The following is an 18,257-nucleotide window of genomic DNA, read 5'->3' as shown; positions in this document are numbered from 1 at the left end:
GAAACCCACCAGGGAGAGAATACTGCCCTTCCGAGGTCCCTGCGGGATGACTCGTTCCTTTGGGGAGCAATTTATTTGGAAGTAATGGTTGGTTTCAGGGGTTTTGTTGTAATTTGAGATGCAGGTACGTGCTTCAAATGGACGCGAATGGCATCAGTGGCACTAACCTGCTCCGCGAGGTCAAACCAACGCGAATCTCGGTGGGACTGGGACCATGGTTTACGTTGGTTCCTCGTAAAAAAGGAGCGTCCTGTGCTGGGAGAAATCGTTCGCAGGATGCTGGGGAGACAATACCTATTCTCCATTGCTGTCGGACGTGGTGTTTACCGTTTCAGTAGCCAGAAGGGCCCGAAATACAGAGCTGATTTGAAAAGCTGTAGAAACGGGAAGGACGACGGGGTTGGAGCAGCACGGAAGCGGCGGGCGCGATGCAGTGGCGCAGCTCTGTGGCTCCCATCTTTGTGGCCCAGATTATGTATTCACGCGGTGTCGTCACGTCACTTGCAGAGAGTATTCTTAACGTGCAAGCGGCTTCCTACGATTCCTGTAGGCTACGTGTGTACGAGGAGCAGTTCTGGGCTGAAATCTTATTAATTATGCATTGAGGTGGGCGTCTCTGTTGAATGGGTTTGTGAAAGCTGCCTCCCCGACTCCCCTCTTCCTATATATCATTTTAACGTGGAGTGGGAAGGGGCGAATACTCGGAGCTTCTGGTTTTCTGGGCTTTCTGGCTTGTTTGTACTTTTGCAGAAGTTTTGAGAGTAAACATGTTAAAGGAACTAGAAACATTTCCGGCTAAATTCCCGGCTAGTTCCACTCCGCAACGCTTAAATAGTGGTATCTATTACTACTAGTTCAAGAAGCCTGAAAAACGTTACGTTTTGTTTAGCGTCTTTTTTTTTAAACCAATTTAAAAGCTTTTCTGAAATGGATTGAAGAGAAGAAAATAACCCATGTTCTCTTGGGTCTTTATTTCAATGGAGTTTCCCTGTGTTGTGCAGGAGAAGAGGCTGGGGGGGGATAGAAAGGCTGAAAGGGGCTGTCGCAGCAGGGAGCCGAGCGGGAGAAAAGGACTTCTCTGAGAACTAAGCAGCAGCAGCTCCGAAAGCCGGAGCTGCTTCATCTACATGCAGAGTCACACAAGGCATGGAGACACTCACCAGCCCCACAGAGGTTTCACATGTGCTTCCCTGCTGCTTCCCGTGAAAAGCTAACAATTGGCTCAAAGGGTGAAAGACCATCGCAGCATCCCGGCGCTAAGCTGGACGTACAATTTGTGCAGTGTTAGGAGATGGGCTGGCTTAGCGAGATGCTCTCCACCGCTCTTGGGGATGCCCTTCCACTGCTCCCAGAGGCCCCCAGTCCCTCGCCTCGCCGGGATGCTGGAGGCTTTCACCGATTTAGGAAAGTTGACGGGGGAGAGGGGGGAATAATCTCCGTGTTTGATAGAATCCCAGATGCATTCCTGATTCCACGTCAGTGGGTGTGAATTGGAAGCAACTCCAGTCAACGTTGACGTTCCGTTTATACTTGTAAGCCTGGGGAATTGTGTTTTCTCCTGTTACATGTGAATCACGGAATGGTTCATGTTGGAAGGGACCTTAGAGACGATTCATTGCCACCCCCTGCCCTGGGCAGGGACACCTCCCACCAGCCCAGGTTGCTCCAAGCCCTGTCCAACCTGGCCTTGAACCCCTCCAGGGATGGGGCAGCCACAGCTTCTCTGGGCAACCTGGGCCAGGGGCTCACCACCCTCACAGCAAAGGATTTCTTCCTCAGATCTCATCTAAATCTCCCCTCTTTTGCTTTAAAACCGTTCCCCCTCGTCCTATGGCTCCACTGTACTGAAGAACTGTTGCTACCCCAAAACACACACGGGAAAGTGTACAAGCGCCCCAGGTTGAGTGAAGAGCTGGTGGGCAACCAACAAAGGTCCACCAACACTTGGGTATAGCATAGTTCAAGCTCCCCTCGACCCCCCTTGCCTAGGGCTGGTGAGATTTGCTGAAAATTCCATAATTTGATGCTCCACTGAAATGTTGAGACTCCATTTGCTTGTAGCAGAGTCTACGTAATTCTTTTATGTTCTAGCCTGTCTTCGATAGTCGATGCAGTAACGTGGTGCCCATTAGGAACCAAATACTGTGTTAGAGGTATCAATCTCATAATGGTTGAAAATGTAGTTGTTCAAAACTACTTCCTCTTTTGATCTTTGTATCCTGTAGTTCTCTGCGTGACTATATCCTTTATTTGGGTAAAATCCCTGTAGCAGAGAGGTGAAATCCGGGGTTGTCTCACATCTAGGAGGCAGCGGGGCGAGACACACACCTCTGCTGGGCGTCCCCCTCCGTACAGAGGGACCTCAGGCTCCCAACTGGGGCACTTTGCCTGAAAATGGGCGGGATGCCCCCAGAGTGAAGGGAGGTGCCCGTACCTCGTCTCCGGTGATGGAGGAACGGGGAGTGAAGCTGCCCAGTAACGAGCCTGACACCAAATCCCTTCAGCTGGTGAAAAGCCAAGTTCCTACTTACTTAGTAGCTACTCTCTTGTTGTGCCTGATTTTTGGAAATTCAGCTTGAATCCTGCTCTGCCATGGACTGAGCACGCGGCCCGTTCCCCATGCGCTGGCTGCGGTGGAAATTAAAGATCAAAAATGTGAGGATTTCTAGAAAACGGGGGCGCTTTGGCAGTACGAGAGCCGGCGGAGCAGCTCTTCCGATGGGCCTGGATGCCTTCTCCCGCTGTTGTGGTAACGCCTGGGACAAACCCTTCCTGGCTCGTGGGGGTTCCGCTTGTTTGCCGAGCGAGTTGCCTGAAACTGGGAAAAGTACAAGGGACTCCTGACGCTTCATTTTCTTTCAGGAATCGATACAGTGGAGATTACGCTCGTTTTACCAGAACTGGTTTTCCAGCGGGTCAAGTTTAAAGGTAGCAAGTCGCAGCGCACAGCTTCCTTTGGAGAAAGCAGGGAAAAAAAATCAGTATATTTTGGGTGGAGCTGTTAAAAAAAACCTTTTAAGCGCTGTTTTGCAGAGCGGCCATCTGTTCGGAGGAGTTTTCAACCATCCGTCCGTCAGTGCAGGGGCCGGAGCGTGGATCCTAATGGAGATACCTAAACGCTGCTGATGGATCCGATCCCTATTAACTTGTCTTATTGCTTTAGAACCGTGGTGGGCTTTTGCCGTTCTTAGCGTCCTGCTCACTTGAGTTCAGCGGAACTCCATGGTGAAAGCAAACATCCTTTCGTTCGGCTTGAAACGGCTGCTTGGTCATTTCGTGTCGTGCTCCCGTGTTTTTATCTTGAGAAACAGCAGTTTTCCCCCTCGTCTCCTCTACGCCACCTCTCTGCCTACCCCCCGTCAACTTACCACGCGTCTATTTTGGGAAGTTATTCCATATTTCCGACCATCCCCGTTGTTTTTTTTCTCTGATTTTTCCAACTCGGTGATGTATTTGAAAGTGTATGTGAAATGCGCGGTGTCTTAACGAGCACCCCGTATTCCTACGGTAGAATAATGACTTTTGTTTTACTCTTTTCCCATTCTAAAAATGTCTGGGTGTTTGCATTTTGAGTGAGGTTTAGGTCTGAGCTGGTGTTTTCACAGAACTTGCCACAATGACCGATTCCAGTGGCTTTTCTCAACGGTAGTAAGTATTTAGAGTCATTTTTGTGGGTGTAGTAATTGTCCGCTGGCCTTATTTACAGCAAGTTGGGGGTTTGTCTGACTAAATGTGGCTGTCAGCGGTTTGGGTTTCTACGAGTGAACCGGTCGTTTAGCAAATAGTTGCTGTGTGAGTCCCAGTGTGGGCAGCGTTTCTGGGAGGGGGTACGTGTCCTCTGGGCTCCGGTAATGAGGAAGGAAACGCAGAGCATGAGATCACACGTGGACCTCGGAAGTTAGAGGTAAAACTCCCCTCGCTAATTCTGTTTCTGCGCTGCTGCATCCTTTCCTGGTGACACCTTTCAGTCTCTGATGAGACTAGACTCCATTTTTTATTATAACCAAACGCGGAGTTCAGTGGCGGTGAAGTTGCTCGCGTAGCATCCTCCAGGCCGTTAGTTTGCAAATTGTTATTCCCTGGATTGGTGTTTTATCTGCTGCCCCGGGCTCTCTACACGTGCTGTTAGCTGGATTTTGGGAACAGATCATGGAATCCCAGCCTGGCCGGGGCTGGCAGGGCCCTCTGGAGATCGTCCCCTCCAACCCCCGGCCAGAGCAGGGTCACCCAGAGCAGGTGGCACAGGAACGCGGCCAGGCGGGGTTGGAATGTCTCCAGAGACGGAGACTCCCCCACCTCTCTGGGCAGCCTGTGCCAGGGGTCTGCCACCCTCACCCTTTTTACACACTCAGACCTTTTTCTGCTTGCTCTGTGCCACCAGCGGGCGAGTTTTGTCTGGTAATAAAGCATTCCCCGCTCCCACTGTGGTTTTAAACCTGGCGTTTCTGTCGTCAGCTCAGGAATTTGCTGCTTTTCCCCATTTGGTTGCCCAGTGGGTTTCTGAGGCTTTTCCCCTCCCCAGAGGTGCCCGCGCTGGTGTGGTGGTGCCTCCTGAGATGTCGGCAGTGACGAACCCACAGGTTAACGAGCGCCGCGTTTCCCTGGCAGCCTTCGTGTGCAGCTGGGACCGGGGCGAGCTTTGGTTCCGACCTGCCGGCAGCACGTCTGTGGGCCGTCTTGGGCTAAAAATGAACTCGAAGCGAGCACTGGAGTTTGTTACCAGTTCTGGTGCGCTCTCATGGTCCGTCACCCAACGCAGGGCTGTAATCTGAGCAAACACAACAAGTCGGGAAAAATAAACAAACGCTGAGAGGATGCATCATCTTCATGAAAGACGTATTAAGTTTAAAGAGGTTTTCATCCGTTGTCAAAGGAATGCGAAGCGCTTACGAAATGAATTCTGGCGGCTCGTTCGGTTTTTGGGTTTTTTTGTCTCTTTTTGTGGTGATGGACAGAGTTTTGTATCACGAATTTGAAATTCGGAACTGCAGCTGGTGCTCAGAGACAGTAGGCTTCTGTAGAGCAATGGAGGAGGATGCGTGGCCAGCCAGGCGCCCCCTGCACCCCTGGGCTCCCCGTGAACTGAGCTGGAGCAGGGGCTGCTCCCAGCCCGTAATCCCGGCTGCTCCCTCCGTCAGCCAACGTTTATCGCTGTCGGCTCACTCCATGGTCAAATCCAAACAGCGCTGAAATGGCATTTGCGGGGTGAACTAACAGAAGTTGGCTGTACTGGCCGTTGACGTTTGCCGTTCATTGCTCTGTGATTTACAAACCCTGCCGTTGCTCGGGCCAGCCTGGGACTGGTGCGTGTGCTTTGTCGGTTTGAACTCGGAGGCTGCCAGACGTGGGACTGTCCTTTTACACAACCACACCGGCAGCGGGAAGTCGTAGGAGCTTACGGCAACCTCCGCTCTTAAAGCGTGAGCTGGAAAACCATTGGAATTGTCTGTACAGCGGCAGAGAAGTTGCCGTACCCACAGGATTTCTAAAGCCAGGCTGTTCCCCCGAGAAGTCATCTGTAATTCAGCTTTTGTCAGTGCTCGTGCTTTTAAATTTTAAATTTAATGAGGATTCAAGTATTTGTAATGATGAATTTAAGGGGAACGGTAAGGTAGGAAAGCTGTGAGTACGCATGGGTCTTCTGCGGACCATAATTTTTGAACGATGTTGGTGGCATTACTTTGACTTCTGGAATCTGATCCTAGTCTTGTATGGTTCGTGTTGAGTACTTCTACTGGCAGATTTAATCCCATTAATTTCATTTTAAGTGGTATTTTTACACAGCCATTTTCTTTTTTCTTTGCAGTTAGCTGAAGCGTCACAATGCTGGTTCCTCTCTTGTGTTTTTTTTTCCTTTCTTGACACTTATTCCGTTGTGTGGACAGGGTCGCAAGCTTCTAATCATTGGAACCACCAGTCGTAAAGATGTCCTGCAGGAAATGGAAATGCTGAACGCTTTCAGCACGACCATCCACGTGCCCAACATCGCAACGGGGGAGCAGCTGATGGAGGCTTTGGAGGTGAGAAAAAGCTCAAGAATGACAAATAAGCTCAACATTTGCTGGAAATGAGCGATTTTGCAGTAAGTCTGCATTTGGGAACACTGTCCCACTTAACATTATGTCATAACGTAACAGTTCTAAGGCTTCTCCGCATTACTTTTTCATACAGTAAATTAAGGCGAAATGAGAGAACCAGTAGGTCTGGGGAAAAAGTTTGTGGAGTGGATTGAAAGATTCCGAGGGCATGGAAGTGGGTAATGAGTATAATCGGGGCACTTGAACAGAGTGTGCCTGGAGGGTTCCAAGCTCTCATTGACTGGAACAACATCAAATGAAGGTGTTTATAAGAGATTATAGGTTCTTTATGAATTTGTGCCCTTAATGGCTTCTTATTCCATGCCATAGTGGAAATTATAGTGAATATTGGAGGCTGATAAAATGAACTTAACAGGCAAATCTTTTGTGTGAACTTGCAAAATTGTCACCGTGATGACAGCCCCGAAGCCTGCAAGACGCAGATGCTCTTGCAGCCGTTTTGAAAACTCACTGTGGCATGAGCCACTGTGTTCCCTCTAGACTCCAATCTGGAGAAAACCTAGAATGGATCATAAAAGAGAATCAGTAACTGTTATGAAAAGGATATGGAATTCCATTATTCCATTACGGAATAAAAGAATGTCAGTGTTTTGCCTTGTTTAGATATATTGCAACAACTTTTCCTTCTAAGCTAGAAAATGCTTTCTAGCTTCTCATTCCCTTTTTCCTGAGTTCGGTAGCATTATTCTTACTGACAAGCTCCCGTTGTTGATTTTTAATGTATTTTTTTTTTCAACTTTTTTTTGCCCCCCCCCCCCCCCCCCAGCTCCTGGGTAACTTCAAAGACAAGGAACGCAGCACTATCGCACAGAATGTCAAAGGGAAGCCTGTCTGGATCGGTATCAAGAAGCTGCTGATGCTGATAGAAATGTCATTACAAGTAAGAATGTTTCTGGTCCAGGGAGGACTTGGGGTACAGAGCGGTCTCAGGGGTTCCCGCTTCTCTGCGGACTCTCGCTCTGGCTGTGGGGTGGGAGCCTTAAAATCCGTGTAGTTCAGAAAAGAGCTGCAGTGAGAAGAAATTTTCTGCACAAAGAAATCACCCGGTCTCGGTCCGCGGAGAGATCTTTAAAAACCACAGTGCCTGTGGGCTGTTCAGAGCTGCACCTCGGAGGAGAGCATCTGGCAACCGGGGGATTGGATTAACTTACCTTTCATGAAATTTCTTCCCTACACCCGGCATGTTAAGATCGCAGATAGCAATCACTTAGGGTATTTTTTATTTTATTTTTTTTTAAAGAAAAAGGTGCCTGTGCAGGTGTATGCGCTCTTTCCCTGAAGAAGATAAATCTGTCAGGCTGTTCAGCTGCTCTTCTCTCTATTTTCCACTTTCAGCACTTTAAAGAAAATAATTGCAGAGGGTAGAAATATGTAGCTCTTAACCCTCCCCCGCGCCCGTCCTCTGTGCCTGCGAGCCAGCCGTCAGGCTTGTGCTCGACAGGAGATGCACGCGGAAAATGAGAGGGTGTAGCGTGCGGCCCTAATCCTCCGCCGCTGACATTTCAGCGCCCTTCTGAGTCCTCCCCCCCCCCCCGCCCCTCGCACACACTCTCTTTTCACATCAAATGGATTTAGTGCAGCTGAGTGAACTGTCCTTAGATCTTCCTAGGAGAGGCTGAGCATAAGCTGAGAGGCATGTAGTTTAGCAGCATATAAGTCATGTATCCCTCTGTTCGCTCTTCGCAATTCTGTTAAAACTTGCACAGCACTAAGGATGTGCTCTGACTGGATGTCACCTCGGGGAATAAAGCCATTTATCTAGATTACTTTTTCCTCTTCTTCCTTGGCTTTTAATTCCATACCTACAGGCAAGTCAGTAAGTCATTGCTCACATGTATTAAATGTGTTTAAGGGGTGCAGGCCTTCGGGGGCTGCCTGGCTCCGCTGCAGTCCGTTTCACTCAGCCTTGACAATGGATTCCTTCTTCTGACATAGGACGGATTCTTTTGCTGCTTTGACCTTAAGTTGTTGGTTCCTTTCAAAACTCGAGGTTATGTAGCTGACGGGCCGTTCTGAACCCGGAGCGTGGGTGGAAATGCTTACCCCGGCCTCGCTGACGGCATGGCCCCGTGGCCGCACGGCGGGATGCTGCGGGGAGGGAGCCCTGGGCTCTGCGGACAGCTAAACTCAGCTACGCTGCTCTTGTGCGGGTTTTTGTTTTAACCAGACCACCGTTTGGTAGATGAGGCCGTGACCGGTGAGGCAGAACCGTGACTCTTTGCCGTTTCTGACAGATTGAACCGGTGTAAAGTGAAGGGCTGCTGCCACCGATAGAGGTGATTGATGATCTCCCTTTGCTGCTCTACAGGGGTGGTTGGGAGCAAGGCGACTTGTGCTATTACCCTCGATTCAGGTAATTGTGTAATAGCACAGGTAACAGCATATGGAAGCTAAATATGTAGAAGTTCTGTTCCGAAAGGTCTTGAGGTATTTACATGACTCCATCTGCTGAACTGCTAAAAATACAGGAAAGCAATACAGGCTCTCGCTAAATGGAGAACGCTCCTATCTGAATGCGTCGAAAGACCACAGCGAAGAGCTGATTTGGCTAGTTTTTACAGGAAAGCAGAATTTCACCAAACGAGAAGTCCAAGACTAGTTTCTTTATTTTTCCACTGAGCCTGGACCACAGCTTTTTAGAAAGAGATTTGAATCGGAAATCCCTTAAAAATTGTAAGCGATGGATGAAGTTTCTCAAAATTGAGCTGATTAGATCCCACGGTGAATGGATTCTTTGCAAAAAAAGTGCACCTGGTTTCTTTCTGTGCGGTCACGGATTCTGTGGTTTTTGTTTTACTGGACTAGCAAACCCAATGGATGCACCATGTGGGTATTCTTAAGCTGCTCAGATGACTCTCAGTTTGTTTCAGGCTAAAGTCTTGCTGAACCGGTCTCTCAATGCCAAAATCCTTCCTTGGAGTACCGTGAACCACTGTGTTGCTCTGGTATCTTGGGTTGCTTTGTTACCTTGTTTACGAGCCTTGTAAACCACACTTTTTGGCAGCTTAATTTCCCTCAAACTGTGTTTATTGCTATTCCTGGCCTCCTTTAATGTCAAACTACTCGTATTTAGTGTCACATACTTTGGCCATCTTGTGTACACTGGGTGTCCTGGAACGACGTTATGTTCTTGTTCAAAAGAAGCCTTTGATGAGTGGATCCACTCACGATCTGCCACGTGAATCCAGAGAAGTTCCGAGGTGTCCTTGGCAGCCGTACGCGGAGCACCTCGCAGTGCTCTGGGGTGCCGCGCTGGCTTCGCCCTGCCCCGACGCTGTGACCCTGCCCTGGGGTGCTCCTGGATACCTGAGCTGCCTTTTTCCGTAGCTGGGGACTGGTTCCTTCTCTTATTTCGCCTGCCTGTCCTGCTGCTCTTGGCCCGCCCTGGCAACGCTCCCAAACCCCACGTCTGTCTCCTTGGAGCAGGAACCCGACGGAGCTGGGCAGCTTTCCTGAAAGCCCCTTTTTGCACCTCCGGGGTTTCCTGATTTGGGAACTTCTGTTTCGTGTAAATAAAGCTTAACTTAATCTAGGCGGTCTGTAATGTATTTTAGCTTACATGGGAACTTATTTTGAAAGGTCATCATATAATATGGCCTGTATTATTTTAAACTAAACGCTGTCTCTGGACGTACTGAGAGTTTGGATTTTGTGGCGGTTTTACAGGAGTACTCTGTGACCCAAGGGCACGCACGTCTCGGTGGAGGATCTCCTCTTCTCTGGCCTGAAGATTAACAAAGTCTCTTCAGTTGCCTTTTTTCCGAAGGGCTCCCAAGCTGTGTCCTGAGGACCTAGAAGGGAACAGTCATTTTCTTGCCACCCATCTGAGCCGCGTCACAGAGTCAGTCTCTGTGCTGCCGTTCTAGAAGATCTTCCACCCAGTTTGACAGCAGCGTCTCTCCTTTCGCCGGGCACGAGAGGGTCTGTTCAAGAGTCCCGAAGCTGCTTCCTCTTTGTGCTCTGTTGACACCAACTTCTGCTCCTTCCAGGGCAGATCAACCTTCTGCTTTTGCGTCTGCATTTTTCAATAAGCAAAATTCGATCAGGTTTGCCTCTTTGTTGCCTTTCAGCTTCCTGCCTCAGTCTTTCGGACAAGATATTGTGTCCGCAGATAAATGCTCTTCCTCCTCCAAAGACTCCGTAGAAGCTGTGTCAGCACCGGTTATGGCCACAGTGTCTTACCATGGCCACTTTCTTACATCTAAGTGAAAAGGGACGGGGAGGCAGCATCTTCGATTTGGGAAGTGGAACACTGGCATTGGAGTTTGAATTTCAGCTGGTGGCATTAGGACCGATTTTCTAGGAATGACAAGAGGAGATTTGTTTGTGTGTATCCATCTCAGATCATGTAGGTTTGTTTTTTGTGGTTTTTTTTAACAGAACTATCTGATTCATCCTTTGTTGTTGTTTCCTGATTGTGACGACATTTCCATGGTTTCACCAAGGTCCTGGCAACAGGACCATCACTTTGCAGGTAGATAATCCTCGTGGTCCCTGTGCCAGTCAGTGAGATAAGTCAGCTTAGAATAAGCCAGGCGCTTTGACTGTTCCGTTCTCTTTCGATCAGCTTTGGGCTTCCTGGCGGTGGCCAGAAATCATGCCTTGTTCATGGTTCCTTGGGTCGATCTGAGGTGTGAAAGATTGGCTCTTCACTGCGTAAATTGCCGGTTTTGTGGCTTCTGCAAAAAGTGTCTTGACTCTTCCCCCACTGTTTCATGCTGTCGGTATCGGTGTGCCTGGCAGCAGCAGAAACATTGCCTGTGCTTGGATGGATTTTGGCGCTCAGCAGTGATTCCGTGTGGAGTGTGGGTACGTAAGTAGTGAGTTGCTGCTCCTCTGACCATCAAGCTGCCTTGCACTGGTTTTTGCCTGATTGGCAGAATGCCTAAGATCTTAGAACGACAGAATCATTCTCGTTGGAAAGGACCTCAGGATGTCATCTAATGCAATTCAGACCTTCAGAAAGCATGCGTGTAGATGACTACAGACATCTCACCACCCTCTTTGACATCAGCATTAGATGGGAACCAGGCCTTCCCAGCTCCGACAGGAATGGATGAAGGTTGGATTTTGGACTGTTGTCATCAAGTGACTGTTGTCACTTCTTGGCAGTTCGTTTGCCCCACTCTTCTAGCTTTCTCGTGGAGAATCTATCTGTGAGTTTGGACCATAGATGAGAAGTCAAATTTGAGGACTTGGTGGGCTGCTACTTGAGTTACTCCTCTGAAGAAGTCCTTTCAGAAGTAGACGTCTTCACTGCCAGTATCTACAAAAATGCTGTTTGTCTTATCTGAGAAGGCCAGGGATCCCTTTCAGATGCACTTTTCTACTCATGGTCAAAGATCGAATGCATTTTGTCCTTTTCCTCAACCGCCTTTCTTGCATGGGCTGTCCGAAGCTTCTACTGGTAATTCTTTTTGCTTAAACTTGGCCCTGGCAGCTGTGGTTCCTGGGTTTGCTTTGGCTCTCCATATAACTTGAGGTTTCAGCTACTTTTGAACCTCCTGTCTAGGACTTGCAGTGAGCGCTTCATCTAGCTCACCGTACAGGTGGTATCTGGTTCTCTAGGGTAAACTGTTGGTGACCACCTTCTTTTTGGGTGAATGGTACGGAGAGCAGGAAGGTACTGAACAGATACGTTCTGCTGATTGCACCCATAGCGTTTTTTTCATCTTTTTCTAGTCCAACCCCCTGCTCTGACCAAGCACGATCTACTAGAACAAGTTGCTCAGGGCCGTGTCCGGTTGGGCCTTGAATACCTCCGAGGGTGGAGACTCCCATCACCTCCATGGGCAGTCCCTAGTGGTGTGTGATCACCTTTGCAATGAAAAGCTTTCTCTTCTGTTTACATGGAACTACGTTTCAGTTTGTGCCTGTGACCTTCTGCCCTGCCAACGGGCACCACTCAGAAGAGTGTCTCTTCCTTCTTCTTTGCTCCTTCCCATCAGGTATTTACACACACTGGGAAGAGTCACCTTTCCCTCCCCAGTTCTGAGTCTTCTCCACTCCAGACTAAACAAAGGCTCTCACAGCCTCTCTTTGTGTGACAGATACTCAAGACATTTAATCATCCTTGTGACCCTTTGCCGGACTCTCTCTGGTACCCACTGTCTCTCTTGTACTGGGGAGCCCTGAACTGGAGACTGTCCTCCAGCTGTGGTGTCACTGAGAAGAGGGGAAGAATCATCCCCCTCAATCTGGTAGGAACGCTCCTCCTAACAAAGCCCAGGATGCTGTTGGCCATCTTTGTTGCAAGGGCCTGTTGCTGGTTCACGTTCAACTTGTCCTCCGGGACCCTCAGGTCCTTTTCTGCAAAGTCACTTTCCCGCCAGTTTTCTCCTGGCTTGTACTGGTGCCTGGGTTTATCCCTGCCTAGGTGGAAGACTTTGCATTTCCCTTTGTTGAACTGCATGGGATTTGTGTCGGTCGCTATCTCCATCCAGCTGAGGTCTCTCTGAATGACAGCACCATCATCAAGTGCATGAAACAACCTCCCAATTCTTTGTCATCCGCAAACTTGCTGAGGGTGCACTGTTGGCTCCCATCTGGACACCATCTGGCGCATACCGCTAGTGACTGGCCTCCAACTGGACTTCGTGCCACTGAGCACAACTTTTTGAGCCCAGCACTTTAACCAGTTTTCAGTCCATTGTGTTGTCCCAGTTATTTAGTCTGTGCTTACCTGTAAATGCCACTTTGTGTGGCCACCTGGAGTTGTGCTCACACCTTTATCAAGTACTAGCCATTCTGGAAACATCCAGGAGTATAGGAAGAGAGGTGGTTGAGTTGTCTTAGGAAATGAGGTCACAACGTACCTCTAGGTGTCATCTAGTCCAACCTCCTGCTTCAACAGGATCTGAGACCCTTTGCCAGGTGAGAGTCTCGTAGTGTGGATTCCACCTGTGGATCCCCTCAGAGAAAGGGGACTTGGAAGTAATCAGTGTTCAGGGTGCGTGGCCCATGTGCGTGTACTCCTATCCCAATTGTCCTCAGCCTTTCTGATAGAGTCATAGAATCATTTAGGTTGGAACAGACCCTTAAGATCATCGCGTCCAACCATAAACCCAACGCTGCCGAGCCCACCACGAAGTCACGCCCGTAAGTGCCACATCTACGTGTGGAAGCAGGAGAACTGAGACAGTGACAGATGGGCTTTTCCCGTGGTGCCAAGTGTTGACTGGGAGAGACTGTGGAGAGGATTCAGGCTGGAGGGATACCACAGACACCATCTTTCTGGTCTCCAGTTACGTGGCACAACAGTCCCTCTCTTAGCACCCAGGTATTACACGTCTCAAACACCGCTCTAGGTGGTGGGGAAGCCTTTCTTTTCTTCTGGGATCCCGACCATTGCCAGTATTCCTTTGTGTGTTAAAACCCCAACTTGAGCGCTCCGTGGTCCGCAGTGAGTTCTTCTAACTCATCCTGTTTTGTTGCGTTTATTTTTCTGATCTGACAATAATTCAGGAGTTGGTATTGGGACGTCGGCCTCGCTGCCGTATTTCAAAGTGACAGGAAGTGATACGTTTTTAGGCTTTTCTTAACACAAAGCAGAAATTGTCGTTGTGTGTTTCTTCCCTGTCTGCATCACTGGTAAAACTGCTGTTGGTTTAGGATTTATTTTCTTCCAAGCTGTTTCTGAAGATATTTGTGTTGCCCTTGGTTGCGGTGGCCCTGCTTTTAAATAGGTGGCTTCTTTGCAGCGAGAATTGGTGGAAATTTTCCTTTAGGAATATAAAATGTGGTGGAGGAGTTCTAAGAGCCCTTGTGCGGCCCCTTCGGTGGGAGGCCAGGGCACATGCTGAAAATCTGCTCCCCCCTCCAAGGACAAGTCCTAGTTTTATGTTTTGGTAGAGCACTTGGCTGCAAGTGGGTGACAGAGCTGGGAATCTTAGAACCAGTCAACTCCATAGTACCTTTTACTGAACGTTTGCAGGGTGAACCCACTGTATTTTCGGCAGCAAATAGTCTTCATCAACACAAAGAGGTGTTGATGAAGATTACAGAATGAGCAGAAGTTGGAGTTTCTAGGCCAAATGAATTGTTATGATACAACATAGAGGTACTTTGAGAACCAATGCTCTCCAATTTCCAAAAGTTTATAGTCCTAATGTGCTGTGTCTTGGTGTAGTAATGGCAATTTGCCTAGTCTTTCACGTTAGAGAGGGTCAACAAGCCAGTGCATCAACGCACAGAACTGATGCAGTTGTACGTCGTGTCTTCTGATGGCAGCCGGTGTCTGTCTCCTTGGCGGCCCTTCCTCCCGCTTCCCTGTTGGTGCTCTCTCATTGTGGGGGAAGAGGCAGGGCTGATCCCAAGGGGCTGTTCCTGGTTGATGGAGCCATACCACAAGTGACTTGGGGGTACTGGTGGATGAAAAGCTGGACATGAGCCAACAATGTGCGCTTGCAGCCCAGAAGGCCAATCGCATCCTCGGGCTCCATCAAAAGAACCGTGGCCAGCAGATCCAGAAAGGTGATTCTCCCCCTCTACTCTGCTCTGGTGAGACCCCACCTGGAGTACTGTGTCCAGCTCTGGAGCCCTCAGCACAAGGACATGGACCTGTTGGAGTGGGGCCAGAGGAGGCCACGAAGATGGTCAGAGAGCTGGAGCCCCTCTGCTGTGAGGACAGGCTGAGAGAGCTGGGGGGGTTCAGCCTGGAGAAGAGAAGGCCCCAGGGAGACCTTAGAGCCCCTTCCAGTCCCTGAAGGGGGCCTACAGGAGAGCTGGGGAGGGGCTGTTTGCAAGGGCAGGTAGCGATAGGCCGAGGGGCAATGGTTTAAACTAGAGCAGGGCAGGGTTAGATCAGCCATTAGGAAGAAGTTCTTTCCACTGAGGGTGGTGAGACACTGGCCCAGGTTGCCCAGAGAGGGCGTGGAGGCCCCATCCCTGGAGACATTCAAGGCCAGGCTGGATGAGGCTCTGAGCGACCTGATCTAGTTGAAGATGTCCCTGCTCACTGCAGGGGGTTGGACGAGATGGCCTTTAGAGTTCCTTTCCAACCCAACACGTTCTGTGACTGTATGTGGGTACTGCAAGTCCCGGAAGGCTGGTGCTGTGATCCAGCGTTCCCTGCTGTGCCAGCCCACCGCACGCGGCTCCTCTCCTCCGCTGCTGGAGCTGCAAGGAGTAAGGAGGACAGAGGAACACTGGGCACATCTTCGGTCCCTTCTGCTCCTGACTGTTTGCTTTGCTGCCCCAGCTCTGGGAAGGGGCAGAGGGAAGCAGACAGGGAGAGCCAGGTGAGCACTGAGCGTGGGAGGAAGCCAGTGTGCAGATCGCCACGAAAACAGAAGCACCTGATAGAAATGCTTGTGCGTGTTTCCAGTCTGGCTCATATCGCGGCTCTGAGAGCACATGGAGCTTGTGCTAATTAGCTTTTTCTCTTGGTGCAGCGCTGGATTGGTGCTATTTAGCTGCAGAGCTTCTGGACAGGCAGGGTGACCTCTGGCCAGGCCAATGCAAGGGCAAAGCAAGCACCCACGCGCCGCCCCCGTTGTCTTTGTGGCGTCGTTTTCCTGGTGGGCTCCTCGGCAGATTGTGTCACGTTAACGGCGATCTCTTTTGTTTGGTGTTTAGATGGACCCTGAGTATCGGGTGAAAAAATTCTTGGCTCTTCTGAGAGAAGAAGGAACGTAAGTACTTCTAATTTTAAAGCGTTGTTCAAAATTCCCTTCTCCTCAGAAACAAGCATCCCTTTGAGGAGAAACTGCAGTACCTGGTCTCATGGTTGGCCCCTCCGCCGTTTCCAGAATGGTGTATCAGACGGGTTCTCCTCACAGCCATACGCCACTTGTTTTGGGAGGGGGGAGGTCCTGAAGACTTTTCGAGCACCCGCATGCCTGAATTCTCTGCTTTTCTTAATTTGCCTGAGACTTTAAAATCTAAATGAGCTACGGGGCCACGGCTTAGCTTGCTTGAACTAAAGTAAGTCCAAAGAGATTCTGCTGGAGTTTAAATCCAGCTGTTTTATCTAAAATCTGGAACTTCGATTTCTTGTATTTCTCCTGTCTGAGAGAAGGATGTCCTACTCTTTCCCCTGTAGGTGTCACAGGGAGTAGTTGAGCCCAGTCTGGAGAGTGGCATCTCCTAGAAAATGACTTTCTAATACACGTAGGGCAGTACCTGTGCTGGGGCAGCTCCCCCCAGTGTCTCTCCTGGCTACCTGTGAGTGGGTTCCAGTGTGTGCTTGATGCTTTCGTACGTGTGCATGCTTTCTTGATGGATTTGGCTTCTTTTGCAAGAGTTCCTACCCTAGACTGAAGGTGGACCAAGTGCAAGATCTACAGCTGGAACAGTGACCAACCCGGAGAACGTACACTGGGATCTTTACTCTTCCGTGTTCAACACACTGGACAAAGTGAAACGCTCCCCTGTTTCCAAGAACCCAATGTGGAATCTGCATGTTTAGTGCAATACAGTATCTTTATTCTTCGTCTTCAATATACTGATGTCGTGTGGAAGTGTCTTCTAGAACACTGTGCTTCTGTCTCTGTGCAGGCGAGGCTGCGTTCTCATTTGATTTTAGCATGGGGGGAAATGTCCTGTAAGTTCTGACGCTAACGCTCACTTGTGTCCAGCATCCCGTTGCTACGATAGGAAAGAAATCCTGATTTCTAATAAAAACCTGCCGGTCTGTGGTGAAGGTATATTAAAGCACTGCTCTGCGTTATCCTGACCTGATGAATGCTTTCGTGTTCTGTCATCCTGTGCCTCACTGAGCATTGAGCCAGGCTGATCCCCTAAAGACACAATAATTCAGCTCCAGAATCGCCCCGATGCTAATTCCTGCTTCCTTTTACACCCGGGTGTTTTGTGGCCTGATGAGAGAGACTGGATAGTGGCATTAGGGACTGGGCGAAGGCAAGGAATTGTGTTGATCAGAGTAGAGGAAACTTCCAAATCCAGTGTTCGAGGCATCAGAGCTTGTTGTTAATTCGACAGCAGTTTTAGGGATGCCGATTCCGGCACGTGTGCGATGTAGATGGCAGCTTGGGCATTAGCCAGCCTCGTTATATCCCATTTTCCTGCCACGTTACCAAAGGTTGAAATTCCTCCTTAGAGGCAAGCGAGGAAGCCAGGCTCTGCGGGTGCACGAGATGCGTGTTGCCGTGTTTTTGCACTGAAATAAAGGAATGTATCAAACTTTACTATGTTGGTCCTTCCCCAAGAGTCACCTGGCGTCAAGGAGGTGCTGTCGACGATGGCTGCGTGAGGCGACTCCCCGCTGGTTCTCTGGCTCCACACGTTTAATAAGGTTCATGGCACATACCTCAGTTTCGTGGGGCATGAAATCAAAGCCATTTATGAGATCTTAGTCAGTGTCGCTTCCTAAACTTGACCAGACTCGCTGCGAAGGGCTAGCAGCTCGTGCCCAACGCCGCGTTCCCAGGCCGAGAGGGTGCTTCCCCTTCTGCCGGGCCCGAAGGTGGAGGTGCTGTGGTCCTTGGTGCGTACCTACAGCAGGCGGAGCATTTCAGTCACTCCTCTCTGGTTTCTTTTCCTTTGACAGTGCTGTTGTGTCGTGACGACATTGCGAGTCCCGGTGGTTATTATTCCCTCTCATTTTGTGTACGATCTTGTGAATTTATTTGTTCCTTTCTTTCCTCTGCTAGTCCACGTGACAGCAGCACACGTTAACTTATATTTCAGAGCAGATGATGTAAACCTTATCGTGTCTTTGTCCAGAACTATATTGATGAATAAATATCTGGTTTAATTGCACATTCAATGGATTCAATAAAAAGCACAACTACTTGTGATGACCTGGGAGCCATCTGCGTCTCTGGTGGTGGTGGAGCAGGGCTGTGTGTGTGCGTGGAGAGCCGGTGCGGGGCATGGAGGCAGCAAAGCTGTTCCCAGGCTGCCGGTGGTGGGGGGGATGCTCGGATGGTACTGACGCGTGGATGGATTCAGTCTGTCCCCAGCCTGGAGAGCTCGCCCGCAGGTAGCTGACTGAGGAGAACCTCTGGTGCAGCCCAGCCTAGAGTTTTCTGGACTTTGCAGTGCTGAAGAGGCCCCAGAGGTCTACCTGTCTGTGTGTGTCAGGGGTATGGCACTTGAAGGGAAAACCAGGGCAGAGTGTTGCGTGTGACATCCCACCCCTTCCAGCCTCCTCCTGGATCTCCCTCCAAGGTGTTCCCTGCAGGTGCCAGAAGAGAA

General features: G+C 49.7%; 1 protein-coding gene across 2 annotated transcripts in view; it reads left to right on the top strand.

The window, feature by feature from the left end:
• The window catches only part of NSF (N-ethylmaleimide sensitive factor, vesicle fusing ATPase), an 85,305-nt gene extending 67,445 nt beyond the window's left edge, over window positions 1-17,860 (top strand). The window contains exons 18-21 of one of the 2 annotated variants that reach the window (XM_054224536.1): window positions 5,886-6,020; window positions 6,865-6,978; window positions 15,675-15,730; window positions 16,340-17,860. In XM_054224536.1, coding sequence (XP_054080511.1) covers window positions 5,886-6,020; window positions 6,865-6,978; window positions 15,675-15,730; window positions 16,340-16,358 — 324 coding nt within the window. In that variant the 3' untranslated portion in view covers window positions 16,359-17,860. Of the gene's footprint in view, window positions 1-5,885; window positions 6,021-6,864; window positions 6,979-15,674; window positions 15,731-16,140 lie in introns of both variants that reach the window. The other variant, XM_054224537.1, reaches the window with a different exon arrangement.
• The last annotated feature ends 397 nt before the right edge of the window (window positions 17,861-18,257 follow it).

Source organism: Rissa tridactyla, chromosome 19, assembly GCF_028500815.1.
Source record: "Rissa tridactyla isolate bRisTri1 chromosome 19, bRisTri1.patW.cur.20221130, whole genome shotgun sequence".
Lineage (NCBI taxonomy): Eukaryota > Metazoa > Chordata > Aves > Charadriiformes > Laridae > Rissa > Rissa tridactyla.
This window is presented reverse-complemented; position numbering and strand designations above follow the sequence as displayed.